This window comes from Cheilinus undulatus, linkage group 10 (genome assembly GCF_018320785.1).
Source record: "Cheilinus undulatus linkage group 10, ASM1832078v1, whole genome shotgun sequence".
NCBI classification, from domain to species: Eukaryota; Metazoa; Chordata; class Actinopteri; order Labriformes; family Labridae; genus Cheilinus; species Cheilinus undulatus.
Window position 1 is genome coordinate 19641824 of NC_054874.1, and position 17007 is coordinate 19658830.

Sequence of the window (17007 nt, forward strand, 5' to 3'; positions counted from 1 at the left end):
CTGCAGACAACTTATCAGTTATCATTGCTCTGTTATAGACAGGTGTGTCTCAGGCCTTGCCTTCCACCTGTTCATTTTATTATTCCTCTGCAAATAATGTGGAAAAGATTGTCCGGCTTTTTACTGTTTGTTTGAGAACAAACTTGATGCTGCCAGATCCCCAAAGACCCAATTAACGAGTCAGTTCCTTTACCCATGAGAAAGATGTCCAAACTCATTTTCCATGGACTGATGACGATGATATTCTTAAATGGCCTACATATCAAACCACACTTTTTAAGCTTTAAATATAATAGGCTGTTAAACCCTTAAGCTGCCTTCACCAAATTGAGAATCGAGCAGACGCATTTATGACGCATTTTAAGATCAAGTGTGAAGAAAATATCAGAAAGCTCCAAGGTCATTCATGCACGTAAACTTAGGCATGCATGGTTGTTGATGGATTATTTAACAAGTCAGTTGCTTTATCCATGAGAAAGATGCCAAACCTCATTTTCCATGCACTGTAAGACCAAACAGTTGAAGGTTGTTAAAAAGAGTCAACATAAAAATCCAAAATAGCCTAGCTCTATTTTTCTGAGTTAAAAGAACACATTTCTAGTTTAAAGTAAACAGTACTCAGTCATTATAAGCATTTCATGTAATTTTACTTTGTCAGTCATCCCTTAATCTGCAGAATTTTCCCAGAATGCATTTAGGCATTAGACAGTTTTGCATCATGGATGAAGTTACAGACTCAGTTAGAGAAGTCCTGCCTGTGGAGCCCAGTCCCAAAACCCTCACAGATGGATTACTCCACTTGGTGGAAAAGGATTTCTTGGTGCAGTTTGCACCTCTCAGTTATTGTTACTTATAGTCCTTTAGGTTGGAATATAGCATCAGTGTACAAAATCAAAATAACGAAGGACACAACGTAAAATTGCAGTGGATGAAGAATGTGTAGCTTTATGAAAAGGGACTGTAAATGTTTTCAGCTTAAACCAAGTGTTAACATGCAGTTTAATTGAAAAGGTCAAGTTAGTCCAACATAAATGTACCTGTAATGATTACTCCAAAAATGTATTTACATGTCTTAAGACCTTTAACGTAATCAATTTCAATAAATGTGTTGAGTATTTTCAAATTGTCCGGTTTTACAGTGAAGATGAAGATGAAGGATGCAATTAAATACACAACAAACCACACTTTTAAGTTGTAAAATGAGCAGGCTATTAACCCACGCTGTAAAACCAAACAACTAAAACTTACTCAAAATATTTGTTTTTGGAAATACATTTTTGAGTAGACTCAAATTGATTAACTAAAAAACAGTATTAAGTGAGTTACATCAACTCAGTTTTACTCATACGTTTATGTTTGGTTAATTTCACTTTTTTTCAGTTAAACTGTACCTTGTAAACTTTTCTACACTTAAAAATTCTTCACATAGTTTAATCTTAATGCCTCTTAATGTAGTCCACATTAATGAATGATTTTCAATTATTTTACAAAATATATATTTAAAGTGATTAAGTACTGTGTACTTGAAACTTAAATATCAGTTCAGAAAAATAGAGCTGAAATAGCTTTTTTTTTTTTTTTTTTTAATTATTTCAATGTTACCACAACTCCATTTTTTAAATAATGTCCAACTTCAGGCTTACTGTGACAGACCGATAGTTGCTCTTCCACCCTGAAAGCACTTTTCCATAGAGTATAATTATTTATCCTTGTCTTGTTGAGGATGCGCCTCACAGTCAGAATTTGTCTGACTGAGTCAGCAACTTCACTCATGGTGCAAAAGTGTCTGCTGCCCAGAGGCCCTCAGTACAACGACAAGAAATACTTATAATGACTGAGTACTGTTTACCATAAACTAAAATGTGTTCAATCAATTTAAAAAGTATATAATATATATTGAAATTCAAGAATAAACAGCCTGATTTAAAGTTAATTTGAGAAAACTCCTACAAACCAACTCAGAATAGCAGAACAACTCCTATTGTAAAATGTAAACAAGCAGTGCAGGCATGCGCACTGGTGACTTTATGGCTGCACCACTTCAACAAAAAGCCAGCTGACATGCAGGACAGATTCTACTGAACAAGTTCATCAGATCAAGTGTTTTAAACGCGTTTTAAACATACAGCAAAGCCCACGCCACGCTCTTAAATGATTAATTCTGTCGCCCCTCTCTGTGTCAGGATAATAACAAGGCTGTGATTGAGTTACAATGAACAATAGAAGAAGAAAAGTCAAGCTTTGTCTAATTGTTCGCTGACAGGGTCAGAGGGGAGGTGCGATTGGCTGCTGCCTCCTGAGGCTGTCAGAGGTCTTTGGGAGTGACATCAAGGTGACTGTGGGGAGGCTGGATATAAAATGCTGGCGTAGTGCAAACCTCTCCAGAGAGCATCAGCCTCAGCCTTACAGTGTGACCTTTCCTGAGCACGACCACAGCCCATTACAGCGATGACTGCTAAAGCAGATCTCTCAGGCTGGCCGGAGTACCCAAAGGAGTTCACCGTGCTGCAGCAGCGGAACCTGGCCTACATCAACCACGCGTGCTGCAGGACGCCCGGAGCCGCAGACGCTGCAAGCTTCTCACTGGACAAACTTGTGCCAATGCGTAAACACCCCGAGTGTGTGTCTGCGCCAGGCATGACAGAGACAACCCCTGACAATGCAGCAGAGGGGGGCAAGACGAGCCACTTTGGAGCCCAGAAACACAGGCGCGTCGCTGCCAACGCCCGGGAGAGGAGGAGGATGCACGGCCTGAATAAAGCGTTTGACGAGCTGAGGAGCGTCATCCCCTCCTTGGAGAACGAGAGGAAGCTGTCCAAGTATGACACACTGCAAATGGCGCAGATATACATCACTGAGCTGTCGGAGCTCCTGGCAGGTGTGGTTCATCCAGAGTGCAGGAGTCCGCGACCAGGATGCGCAGAGAAAACCCCAAGGAGGAGTCTGATCCACTCCCTTAGACCAGCAGGCAATGCTCAGACTCCCAACCTAATGAGTGAAGAGCAGCGGGACCCCCGTGCTTCCATCAGCCACCTTTTAATACTCGGACCTACATCTGACATGGGGTCAAATATGTCCACCAGCTCCTCCAGCAGCAGTGATGGAGAATCTTCACAACTCAGTGACATGGAGGAGAATCAGAGCAGCAGACAGTGACGGAAAATCTCAGACTTTTTCCCTCCACTTCAGAAAAACCAAAACATTCCAGCTGGTAGAAAGGTTGATCAAGTGAGATGATTGTGTTAATAGTTTAGGCGCTGCTCTGCCAAATGACCAAAGCAGCAAAAACACTTTTTTTTAGCTACATCTTAAAGCCTGATGAACTCGGAGAACTTTTGATGCACTTTATGGCCTGAACATCACAAAAGACATCCCAAGTGTCATTAGTGACATCTAAATTAAAAAGTTATTTTCATATTTATGTATAGATATTTTTAAAAAGATTGTTTTGCTACAATAAAGATACCTGAAAAACTAATGAGCTGTTTTTTCTTTTTTTTAATAGTACATGAGTCTTTTACTTTAAAGAGTGAACAGTGAGCCTTTATTATCATCACATATTTACCACTTAACACAAAAAGAATGGCATAAACTACATTCACTCACACGCACAGTGCATAAAAAGTTATGAAAAGAGGAAAATCTTCATTAAAAATGGAGCATAAAACTTCAGCACAAATGTTCTGGCTGGACTTTTTTAAGGCCAGTTTTTGATCATTTAAAAAAAAATCAAAACATAAAACAGCACTGTGCATGTAAAGGTAAGATCACCAGAATATAAAAAGGTACAATGCATGTAACTGTGCTTGGCACATGGTGACAGCTCACCTGTGAACAGTCTTTGAGACAAAAGCCCCTCATAGCCACATACCACAATGGTGGTATGTTTAAAAAATTAATCGTATTTTTGAGTCTTTCTCACCAGCAGCCTACATAGCATGCTTTTTCCCTTCAGAATTTTCTCTGCCCCTCCCCTTGGTTATTGAATACCCCACATCACCTTCTATTTGCCTAGTGATGCAACGTCAACATCCAATATTAGTCCTGTCTTTACACTTTTCCACTCTCATTATTACGAGGGGATGATGGGAAGAAATGTGTTACCAAAACAAGTGCGACTGGTCTAGACCTCATCGATAACCAGGCCTGCAAGCAGAAATGGATGAGCCCTTCAAAGGCTCAGTAGGTGAGCCCTTCTTACATAAAAATTTGATTATGTAATACCATTCACATAGCATCTGTAGCATTCAGGGGCGGAGTCAGACCTGTTAAATATCTGGGACGAAACTTAAACCAAGGACAATCCAGAGGGCCGCTTCCCAAGAAATTCTTTGCTCATCGGGCAACTGTATGCGCTAAATTTATGCAATTTGAAATACAAATTTTGGAATAAAATGTCAACAAATCTTTGAAGCATTTGGAGCAGGCGCACACATACAGAGGCTGTTGTCCTCAATGCACTGGTCACATGATTAATGCCAGATCTCAGCGCTTTTTGCCACTTGTCTTCCCCCACTCTTCCTCTCTGTGATTCCTGTCTCTCTTCAGCTGTCCTATAAAAATATCTTTAAAAAAAATGACAGTTTATCCAAAAAAAATTCTTAGAACTTACAGAAGTGAATATTGATGTCCAATAATTTTCACTTCTGCCTCCTAAAAATGCCTGATATTCTTTTTAAGTTACATTGCATAGGCAGGGTAGAAACTTGGTGTAAAAGTTTACAACCGGAACATTTTTTACTACATTTTCAAACAAAGGACATAAGAAGCAGCACAAGGGGTTACAGGTACTGATTTATACACAAAATGTGGAAAATTGTAATTTCAGAACAATGTTGAAAATGCTTTTTATACTGCAGTGAGTGCATATGTTGTAAATGGCTAAAAAAAGATCTGATTTGTTTTAATTATGCTAGGCTTAAGAATCAAATGCCATGTTGGGATCAGCAGAGCCTGATTGTTTATTATGAATTTTATTTTACATTTATCTATAGAGCTTACATAAGCAACAAACTTTTAACCAAAGCAAAAGAGTCTGGGCTTTTATGAAAACATTAAGGGCTTAAGCCCTATAAGCCACCTTCTCACCACTCACCTATGGTAGCATTAGCCCTTTGGATCTTTAGTATTAGCAAAAGCCTCTTGGTTACCATTGGACCTGGCTCCAGTATGCTAAGATTGAAAAAAATACTGCAGTTTTTATTGTGTCTATATAAGCTGGCATTGTTGTCCTTGTCTATTGAGTCTATCCACCATCTCAGTGCTACAAAAATATAGGCTCATAACATTTTAGGAAGAGGGAGTTTAGATTATAGTCACTTTATAGCCAATGTAATAATAGTTATTTAGGTGTAAAATAAGAGGTCATCATTGCTTAAATTTAGGATGCCATTACAGATGTGCAAGTGACCCAAGCCATGGGCACTCGACATTCATTTAAAAAAAAAAAAAAAGAATAAAATAAAAGGTCTTTTTCATAACTTTATGAAGCATCTAACCAGGGATGGGAAAAGTACATGACTATTGTACTCAAGTAAAAGTTCAAATTAACTTAAGTACGAGTAAAAGTACTGGTCTGTAAGTTTACACAGGTTAAAGTATTTAATTTGAAGTTTACTTTAAATACAGAGTCCACCTATGAGTTGTACAGTAAAGTATGATCTTTTCTTAGTGGCAAGAAAATAAGAGAATAGATCTCCAACCAGGTGGATCTTTGACACAAATTTGTTAAGCACTGTATCCATGATCATTTATGCCACAGGCAACAACTCTGACTCAGTGGATAACTTTATTCATGGTGCAGTTCGCTCTAAATAGTTAAACTATCGCTGGTAAATCAAATAACTCCAGCACTGGGGAATTACACTTTGGGAGTTCAAATCACCTCTGAAATGATTAACAGTGAGAGAGCCACACTCCCATTTTTGCTGTGTACAACAGCTGCAGTTGGATATGATATGGAATCATTCTTTCATTAGGTGCTACTATGTAGAGGTGGAAAAAGTGCAAGAGTACTGTATTCAAGCTTAAAGTACAATTACCCTGGTTAAAACTTACTTGAGTAGAGGTGAAAGTACTGGTTTCAAAATGTACTCAAAAAAGTACAAGTACTCAGAAAAACTACTCAACTACAGTAATTTGAGTTAATGTATTTTGTTACTTTCCACCCCTGCATCTACCTCCTCCATCAGTAAAGCTCAAGAGTCACTCAAAGCTCACAAGTCCCAGAGTAAATGTACAAGTCCATCTGCTATGGAAGAATTACTGAGATCTTTCACTTAAAGCCCTTGTGAGGAGCTTTTAGCTGGCTATAAAATACACTAAAATGAATACAGATATCTTTTTATGACCTAGGGAAGCAAACAAGATCATGAACGACAAGACTGTCATTTTCTGTTCAGCTGTTTTTAATGCCTGGAACCATTGCTGCAGGGTAGGTGTCAGACCAGGTTATTTACAACAAAAACATTTTGTTAGTCAACCTCCACAGCAGATATTTATACCAAGTGGTATGTTTGACTGCAAGATGAGATTTTCTGTCAGACAGTAGACACTGATCTCAGCTCAGCCTTTGACACATTGGACCATATTACCATAATCAGCCACTTGAAGTGCACTGTTAGCATCACTGGATTGGTTCATGTGCTATCTGTCATACAGCTCTTTTTCTATTATGCTTGTAGATGCTCCTTCCTCTTTTGCTCCCTTCTCACTGTGTCACCCAAGTCTCTGCTTTGGGTTTCCTCTTTATCGATGCTTTAATTATTTTTTTAATTGCTTAACTTTTTGTGTATTTGTTCTGATCATCCTGGCTAATTTTCCTTGCAGTGCACTTTGTAACTTGTTTTATAAATGGTTATATAAACAGTTATTAATATTATCACAGACGAATGCATCAGCAAGGAGATTAGAGGTACTACTTTGTCCACAGGGGGTGCATAAATCACCAAAAGCTTCTCACTAGAGCTTTAACGATAAATTTATAGGAGATGAAAGTGCTGTATTCATAGAAAACTAAAGTCATACCAAAGCAAAAGCACAAAGTTTAAGTCTTAAATGCACTTCATGTACCAAACTTTTAAGTACTCATCATGCTGTTTAGCAAATTCAGATTTATATACAGCATTTTAAAAAATAATTAATATCTGGCTTGTGTAGCTTTATTCAAATAGGACAGAAAGAAGTCAAAAATTTGGAGAGAGAGAGTGTGTGGGATGACAGCAGGAAAGAAGTCTATCAAAATTGATCATATTTAAATTTGGACTACCCACTTTAAGGACAACAGTTTTGCTAACAGCCAGTAGGCTACGAGAGGCCCAATATAGCAGAACTTTTTAATTTCATAAACTTTGTTGAGATGTTTTGTTTGACTGAAATTTGATTTAGGGGTTCATCACACAGTGACCTATCATACAACAAACCCAAGTACAGATTCATTTTCCCTTTACGGGTCTTTAAAGAGGGTTTTTTGTATTTTTTTGGTCAAAAAAAGCCAAATTATATTAGCCATTACTGATTTATAAAATCAGTAAAGGATTAAAAAAAAAGGGGGGTGAACACTTTATAGGCACTGTATGATTGTTATGTCACAAGGAGAGCAGATTAGGAACAGTCCATCAGATTCTGTGTTTTCACACATAGCTTGACTATTAACAAATTCCTGGGTTGGCTTTATTCACATTTTGTGGGTTGGTAGAAACTCTGAATATCCAAATATAATTGCCAAATTACTGAAGTAGGTCTCTTGTTGTATGTCCCCTTTGAATAAAGTATATGGATGCATGTACTTTTGAGGCTTATTTAGATATTTTGATGTACTCCTGTGTAGCTTAGTCAAGAAAAGTACTTATTTATAATGTGACAGGTTAATTAGCTAATTTTGCAGGATTTACTCTAACTTAATCTTTGCCAAGAAATTTTGTGTAAAAAAGTACAGTACATCCAAGCTTAGGATAATTATGGTGCTTAATTGCAGTCCATCACACTCCACCAGTGCAGAAACATCTGCCAGCCAAAATCTGATGTCTATTGCTCCCAACAGAGGGGGTTTCAAAGAAACTGATTAGGCTTTAATAAAGCTCTTCGTAGTTCAAACTGCTCCTTCTTGGCTGCCTGTTAAGGAGTAGTCTATTGAGAAAATGTGGGGCTGCTTGCTCCATAGGGAAGAGGGGGCTGGAACTTTGCCAGGTCCTTGGAAATTATTTCTGCCAGCCTCTGTTTAAAAGTGCCGGGGGCCTCTGTGGAGGTAACGCGGCTGGAGGAGTTGATGGCCTCCTCCGTGTCCTTCATGTCATCCACTGGCTGTGCATTGTAGCCTGGCTGCAGGTTGGCAGGGGGCTGGTGCTGGTATCGGGGCTTTGGTAGGACCAAGTGTACGGACTGGAGAGGAGGAGGTGGCAGGGGGACAGATGGAGGAGGAGGAGGAGGAGGAGGAGGAGGAGGAGGAGGAGGAGGAGGAGGAGGAGGAGGAAGAGGAGGAGGAGGAAGGTAAGAGAAAGGTGGTAGCCAGGGATTCTTTGAAGGGGAATCAACAAATTTCACTTCAGAGTAGATGCACTCTGAATCTTCTGCCTCAGCTTTTAACTGCTCCTTTCTTATCAGAGGAGGTGTAGCTCTCCTCAGGTTGCCACAACGGTTCTGATCCACGACATAATTCATGATTAAGGAATCAAGAGAATGACAGCGCTCTTCTTCATTGTCATCACCCACAGACTCCTTGCTGTTATAGAAAAAGGGTTTTGAAAGAGATAGACGCTTTAACCTTGGTACAGAGGAGTTATCAATGGTAGAGTAGTGGTTGGCAGACTCGGCCTCTTTGACAGCCAAACAATCAGCAGGATTCTGACCAGGGGAACCAGCAGTTGAGTCGGTTTTGATTGGGAGGATCATGAAAGACTGGTCAGATGATGTTCTTCTGTGGACATTTAGTTGTTGGACGGGAGGCCTCTTCTCCACAGTGCACTGCTTTGAAATAGCCTGGAAGATTTGTGGACCATGTCTGGACAGGAAAATGAACACTCCCTCTCCTGATTCACAACGACGGCCAGCTTCAATGCTGAATCCACCCTGAAATAACAACCAATATTATTTTGCTTAGATGAGAAATAAGATTAGGGGTATAAATAAGTTAATTTACTATATTGGTAAGAGATGGATAAAAGGATAGGGTTGGGTCTGTTTTAACTTATTACAAACATGCTAGTTAATTAAATTAACTTGGCTGGGTATAAAAAAAAAAGACTGTAGGAGGAAAAATGAGCAAAATCCACTATTTGGTTCATGAAGGGCGTTTGAAGCCAATCTGTGGCAGTTTCCATCTTGAGAACACCGTCTAAAACTAACTTTATATCTGCCAATAATGGGCAAAGGTGAAGTTACAATCAGCATTTTAACATCAGCTGCAGTGCCCACAAAAAGTATTCACCCTCTTGGATGTTTTATCCGTTTATTGATTTTATCAATCAATCATAGTCAGTATAATTTGGCTTTTTTGACTTTAACAGAAAAACATTTTGATAGAAAAACATCTTTAATGTCAAAGTGATCCCTACAAAGTAATGTCCCTTAAAGATAAGTAATGTAAATAAGTGACTGCATAAATCTTCACCCCCTTCAAGTATGTATTTAGTAGGTCTTAATCAGACTTGCACACTGCAATCTTACTCTACTCATCTTTGCAAAATTGCTCAAGCTCTGTCAGGTTGCACAGGGATCTGCTGTCAGCAGCCCTTTTCAACTCAAGCTGCTAATTCTCTATTGGAATGAGGCCTTGGCTTTGACTCAGCCACTCAAGAACACTCACCTTTAAACCATTTCTGAGTAGCTTTCGCTGTATGATTTGAGCCATTGTCTTGCTGAAAAATAAGTCTTCTCGCAAGTCATAGTTCTCGTGCAGGCTGAATAAGATTGCTCTCCAGGATTTGCCTTTATTTTGCCACATTCATTTTTATCTCTACCTTAACAAGCCTTCCAGGGCCTGCTGAGAAGCATTCCCACAGCATGATGCTGCCACCACCATACTTCACGGTGGGGATCGTTGTTTTGTGGTGATGTGCAGTTTTTGGTGCACCTCAAACATAGCATCTTGTCTGATAGCCAAAAAGCACAATTTTGGTCTCATCAGACCAAGTAACTTTATTTCACTTGAAAGTCTCCCACTTGCCTTTCAGCGAACTCAAGTTTAGATTTAATACGAGTTTTCTTCAACAGTGGCTTTCTCTTTGCCACTCTCATAAAAGCTTTGACTGGTGAAGAATCTGAGCAACAATTGTGGTAACCAGTCTTGTCCATCTCAGCTGCTGAAGCTTGTAACCTACCTCAGAGTAGTCATGGGTGTCTTGGTGGCCTCTCTCACATGCCTCTTTGTTTGCACAGTCACTCAGTTTGTGATGAAGGCCGATTTATGCATGTGCAATATTCCTTTCATTTCTTGATGATGGATTTATCCACAGTCCGGGGGATGTTTAGGGCCTTGGATATTTTTTATCCATCCTCTGACTTATACTTTTCAATAACTGTTTATCTGAGTTGCTTGGAGTTTTCTGTTGTCTTCATGGTGTAATGGTAGCCAGGAATACTGGTTAACCATTGACTGGATCTTCCAGACACAGGTGCCTTTATACCACAATCACCTGAGAAACATTCATTGCACTTAGGTGATCTCAGTTTCACTTATTGTGAACTGCAAGATGCATTGTGACTCTGAGAGTCAGTTACTTTCAAGGGGAAAAATATTTATGCAATCACTTGTTTTAACATACATATTTTTGTTTAACTGATATTACTTTGTATAAATCTGTTTCACTTTGACATTAAAAATGTCTTTTTTGTCAGAAAGCCAAATCATATTGATAAATAAAATCAATAAAAGGTTCAAACATCCAAGGGGGTGATTAGCTCAGACCAAACACTGGGAAATAGTTTCTGTTGGTAAAGCCTCAAAACCATGTACCATTTTCACCCTGCAGATACAGAAGAGAATAAACACATTTTGCTGCTTTAGGACCAAATCAAACTAAAATGTTTCCTTGTTATCCAATCCAACTGTTTACAAGTCTTTGTGCTAAGCTAAGCTAAGCAGCTGGCTACTGCCTCATTTTCACTGTATAGGCAGGTTGGCGGGCTAGGAGTTGTCCTTCAGGACTACAAGCGTAGGTATTTTTGGTGTGATTCTTGGTTAAATAAAAAGTACTGTACCTTAACCTGTCCAAATTTTCGTAAGAGCGTATAGGGCCAACGGTAGACAACTTGACCAGTATTAATGGTGAGCAGAATCACTGCCTCTTCTTCTGGTGACACCAAATACATCCCATTAAGCTGGCACCTCCTGGATGCCTCTGTGCTCTGCACAGTCACTTGGTACTGGTTTGGAGGAAGATCTAAACATGAGACAACAAGAAAATATTTACACTTGACCCAGCCTACTGAGGTTACTGCAAAGCACTGTGACTAACTGTGAATGCACCAGACTTTCTATATGCAGGCAGAGCATAAAAACATCAGCAAAGGGAATGTGCAGCAAATACATTATCCTGCAGAAAAAAAGGCTGATTTGGAATTTCTTGCATTCTGCTAATCTCTCCACGTGACTGGCTGCCTGGATTGTTCAGCAGAAGTGTAATCCATTAGGAAATAAAAAGAAATAAATTTGTGTAAGCCACATCTTGCTGACAGTAATACATTCTGGCATTCGTGTTTGAATAAATTAGTGGTTTAAGCTTTTGCTCTCACATATTTAGTTTCTGCTGACGTCTTGAATTTGTGATGCTATGACTCGAACTGCTGTGAACCTAAACCTTACTGCAGCTTCTCTTTGGTGTGTTTTCTTCATTATAATAAATTATCCAAGCTACACATATGGCTTATTCAGTAACGGGCTAAGCTTGAATCCAATCTGTGCAAATAACTTGTGTTAAAGCTTTGAAAAATTTAGTTTAAAGCTGTGATACGCTTTAAAATATGCATTGCAAAGTAAGACTGCATAAATTAACCCTCTGAGCCCTAAGGTGTTTTTAAGCCATTTTGTCCTGCCTGGACTTAATGTCTTAAAAAGCTTGTAAAACATCAACCCTGTGGTGTACGGTCAAGCTCTAAATTTAACAAATTAAAACTCAAAGATTTTGTGCGTTACACACAGTAAACAATAATGACTAAGACTTTTGTTGCGGAAACTTGTTCTCCCATATCCTGGGGACCTTTAAAGAAAAAAATATCATTCTGCAACAAAAATACTACAAAATGTTGGCATAGTTACAAAAAGTCCTTGCCCTGTTTTGTATTGGCTCTATTTATGTCATTATTCAAAGCAGTTCCTGTCTGCAGAGACACAGAAGGCCTCATCACAGGCTCTCTGTCTCTCTTTCTCTCCATTATGAGCTATTCAGGCCATCTCCACCATTAGCTACAGCAAGTGTGAGAACAGTTTGACAAAGTATGGAGTGATGACGGAAAAGCCTGCTATTGATGGTCCAAGCTCATCACAAAGCATTCTGGGATATAAAATGGCAGCTAGCATTAGCAGCTAGCAGCAGAAAATGGATTGAAAATGAATAAAATATGTTTAATATCAGAGTTACTTGTGTGGATTTAGTTTAGAAAGACCACAAAAAGTTACCCAAATTCCAGGCTCATTAAGAAAGCTTACATAAAGGCCAAGAAGGCATAGATAGGCATGAGAGCTAAGACTTCTCTAGCCATCCCCTATCACAGTCACCCACACCCTTCATCTAGTGGTAATGAGGATGCTATATGTCGGTTTGGATGAGAATCTGCTGAAATTGAACATACCATGGCTGTCATTATTGATTGCTTGTTGACTGGTAAACATTACCTTTTTTCCAAGTTGAGTAGAGGTCATTGTCCTCCATAGTAAAGCCATATTCTTTCTTGAAACCCCCTTTGTCTGATTCTCCAGGATCCTTCTGTAAACACAGTGGCACAGTAAACATTACAGGGAGTATAAACGAACCTCTTATCTTCTTTTATGACCTCAAAGGGGTAAGATGCAAGAAACAACATCGCTTGTGCAAGCAAAAGATTTAGAGAAGTGAAGTGGCAGAAGTTACAGATACTGCATCCACTTCCTCATTGTGCTATCTGTCCTTGATTGTGGGTAAGCTGTGCCCCCTTCTTTCCCAAATGATAGCACTTCTCCTGATAAGAAAAAGAAAAGGGGAAAGTTGCGCTGGTCAAGTTGAGAGGTGTGTGATACCTGGAAGGCAAGAAGACAGAGGGCACTCAGCCAGTCCTCGCTGGCCGTGGAGGCCAGGGTGTAGGTGCTTTGCGTGGTGTTTAAGTAGAAGGCTGTGCACCCTTGAGGGCAAGATTCCTTTGGAGCAGGTGAGACACTGAGGCAATCACTTAATCGCACCACCTTTCTATCTTGTGTTTTCTGCCAAGCAAGCTTCTTCTGGTCAGTAAGAGCCATGTTGTCGAGTACAGAGTAAAGCTCCAAGCGTCCAACGCCTGTGGAGCTGGGTTTAAAGAGCATCATCCATATTTTCCGCCACATTCTCTGATGTAAAGGACAGAAATGGGAAAAGTTAAACAATTAGTGGGTTTTCATGACATTTAATATTGTTACATGGCATCACATCTTTGTCTTGTGACACAGATGACACAGCATTTTACATGTCTGCTTCACAAGTTGATCTGAGTCCTAAAGACACTTTGAATTTTTAAATCATTGATTTGGATGGCCAAATGTTTCCACAGTTAAAAGAATAAACAAAGGTCATGGTTGTAAGGGAAAGGCCAGCACTTCCAAAGCTGTGTCTCTGGCCAGGAATCAGAAGTGAATTCAAAGAGCCTGCAGGCCAGCCTACTTCTCTCAAAGGTCATCTTGATTATTGTAACTTTTTAGTGCATGAAATTCTGAAAAACTGGCTTTGGGTTACAGAATTGATTTGGATATGATTCGTATTGATTCTAAATGACCCTCAGAGATGACCTCAGTGATACCAATTAAGGTAATTATCTGCAAATTCATAGATATACATTTAACTCCTTTGGGTTGTTTTTTAAATATTCTTACATCTTTAACAGCTTAGAAGTTTAACACAGTCCCTCAAGTAACCACAAATCTAATAAACTCTGCACATGTGAGAATTTGCTAATTTTTTCCTTCAAATTGAACTTTCCTCCAGCATTTTTGATACAATATGATCCTTTAGAGCAGTGATACTCAACAGGTGGCTCTGTTAAGTCTTAACTTAGAAAACCAACCCCCAAAGAAAACCTGTTGACTTCATTTTAATCAAGTAGGTTTAAATGCAGGACTTTAATACACGGTTGAGCATTTCTGCAGGGTAGAATTTTTAGTTTTCCTTAAATAACGGATGTAGTGGGTGCTTCCTGCTAAAACATCAGTGGCCATTTTAGTCAACATGAAAATAAATACGTTATTAATAGGGGTTCTTATTCATGATTCAGCCTTACATACAGTTGAAACCAGAAGTTTACATACACTATATAAAAAGGCACATAAACTTTTTTTTCCAACCGTCTAACATTAAATCAGATTAAACATTTCCTGCTTTTGGTCAATTAGGATTACCAAAATTATTTCTATTTGCTAAATTCCAGAATAATGAGAGAGATCATTTCTTAGATAATTTTTTATCATATTCTTGAGAGTCAGAAGTTTACATACATTTCATTAGTATTTGGTAGCATTGCCTTTAAACTGTATGACTTGGGTCAGATGTTTTGGATATGCTTCCACAAGCTTCTCACAATAGTTTGCAGGAATTTTGGCCCATTCCTCCTGGCAGAACTGGTGTAACTGAGCCAAGTTTGTAGGCCACCTTGCTCGCACATGCCTTTTCAGCTCTGCCCATAAATTTTCAGTGGGATTGAGATCAGGGCTTTGTGATGGCCACTCCAAAACATTGACTTTGTTATCCTCAAGCCACTTTGTAACCAGTTTGGCAGTATGCTTAGGGTCATTGTCCATTTGGAAAACTCATTTGCGCCCAAGCTTTAACTTCCTGGCTGATGTCTTGAGATGTTGCTTCAGTATTTCCACATAATGTTCTTTCTTCATGATGCCATCTATTTTGTGAAGTGCACCAGTCCCTCCTGCAGCAAAACAACCCCACAACATGATGCTGCCACCCCCATGTTTCACAGTTGGGATGGTGTTCTCAGGCTTGCAAGCTTCCCCCTTTTTTCTCCAAAAGTAACGATGGTCATTATGGCCAAAAAGTTCAATTTTAGTTTTGTCAGACCACAGAACATGTCTCCAAAAATTAAGGTCTTTGTCCCAGTGTGTATTTGCAAATTGTAATCTGGCTTTTTTTTATGTTTCTTTTGGAGTAATGGCTTCTTCCTGGGAGAGTGGCCTTACAGCCCATGTGGCTACAGGACTCATTTGACTGTTGATAATGACACACTCTCACCAGCTTCAGCCAGCATCTTCACAAGGTCTTTTGCTTTTGTTCTTGGGTTGAGATGCACTTTTCGGACCAAAGCACATTCATCTCAGGGACACAGAACCCGTCTCCTTCCTGAGCGGTATGATGGCTGGACATTCCAGTGGTGTTTATACCTGCGTATAATTGATTGAACAGATGAACGTGGCACCTTCAGGCATCTGGAAATTGCACCCAAGGATGAACCAGACTTGTCTACAGTTCTCTTCCTGATATCTTGGCTGATTTCTTTTGATTTTCCCATGATGTTACACAAAGAAGCAGTGTGTTTCAGGTGTGCCTTAAAATACATCCACAGGTGTGCCTCTAATTAACTCAAATGTTGTCAAAAAACCTATCAGAGGCTTCCAAAGACATGACATCATCATCTGGGCTTTCCCAAATCGTTTAAAGGCATAATAATCTTAGTGTATATAAACTTCTGACTCTCAAGAAAATAATAAAAAATTGTCTAAAAAATGATCTCTCTCATTATTCTGGAATTTAGCAAATAGAAATAATTTTGGTAATCCTAATTGACCAAAAACAGGAAAAGTTTAATCTGATTTAATGTTAGACAGTGAGAAAAAAAAGTTTATGTGCCTTTTTATATAGTGTATGTAAACTTCTGGTTTCAACTGCATATGCAGTGAGGTAATAGAAAAAGCTGTGCTGCATTTCATTTAACTGAAAACAGTGGTTGAATCACTGAGTTGTAATTTGTGTTTAATTTAAAATTCTGATCAACAGAAGTAGCTCCACAATCACCTGCAGTGGTGTCTAATTCAAACTATTATACAATTTTTCTGATGCATTTTTAAGGATTTAATTTAATTCTGGTTAATAAGAGTAAAAAAGTCTTCGTTTCAAGGCAGTTCCACAAGACGATGACAGCTTTCTTGCTCTCTTGAGCACTTTTTTTAAAATAATGAACTACTGAAGCGTTTTGGCAGAGAAGGATTGAGAACTTTACACAACATAAAAAAATAGTGTTTTTTTATTACATAAAATCTTTACTGACCATGCAGACATATAACAGTGTCTTTAGTAGATATATAGTTCTAGTTAGAAGGCACAGTAGTACAAATTCACTTGGTACACCAGTTTGCCTAGCCACACCTGTGCCAGAGAATGAAGAGGAGCAGATTCATAATTAAGTATAAAAGTAGTCAATTTGGAGTGGACTAGTCGCGTTTACTTTCACCAACCCCCTGCTGGAGCAACTATTACCTCTTACTCGTACATTGTGATAGTGAGAATTATTGAAATTTCAGTGAAACTTACTTTTCCAAACTTGACTGCCTGCAGGAACAGCATCCCTTCTTTGTAGATGACATCCATGTCTCTCTGCTTTGTCTGTAAATCTTGAAGCTCACAAGTTCTTGCTCTGCAGCACAAATGTAACCACACCAAGGTTAAACTGAGGTTTCTATAGCCCAATAATAAATGTTTCCTTTACGTCAAAGCAGCTCTCATTTTGCTTTCCACTTGTGGTCAGTTACAAGACAAGAAGTCAAGATATCTTTGATCTGTAAAATGACAGTTGCAAAAAAAGACTACACGTTGTGTGTAGCTGTTTTGTTACGTCAAACTTCCT

The 17007-nt window shown here is 39.0% G+C and overlaps 2 protein-coding genes across 2 annotated transcripts; one reads left to right on the forward strand and one right to left on the reverse strand.

The window, feature by feature from the left end:
* The first annotated feature begins 2448 nt into the window (after positions 1-2448).
* On the forward strand, positions 2449-3156 carry atoh1b (atonal bHLH transcription factor 1b). The gene has a single exon (XM_041798177.1). The coding sequence runs from the start codon at positions 2449-2451 to the stop codon at positions 3154-3156; it is 708 nt and encodes a 235-aa protein (XP_041654111.1).
* A 3263-nt stretch (positions 3157-6419) lies between these two features.
* dok3 (docking protein 3) lies at positions 6420-16914 on the reverse strand. Its single transcript, XM_041798073.1, has 5 exons — positions 16695-16914; positions 13211-13513; positions 12830-12920; positions 11197-11378; positions 6420-9066 (listed from the first exon to the last, which is right to left on the reverse strand). The coding sequence occupies exons 1-5, from the start codon at positions 16749-16751 to the stop codon at positions 8128-8130; spliced, it is 1572 nt and encodes a 523-aa protein (XP_041654007.1). The 5' UTR covers positions 16752-16914; the 3' UTR covers positions 6420-8127.
* Positions 16915-17007: the final 93 nt, after the last annotated feature.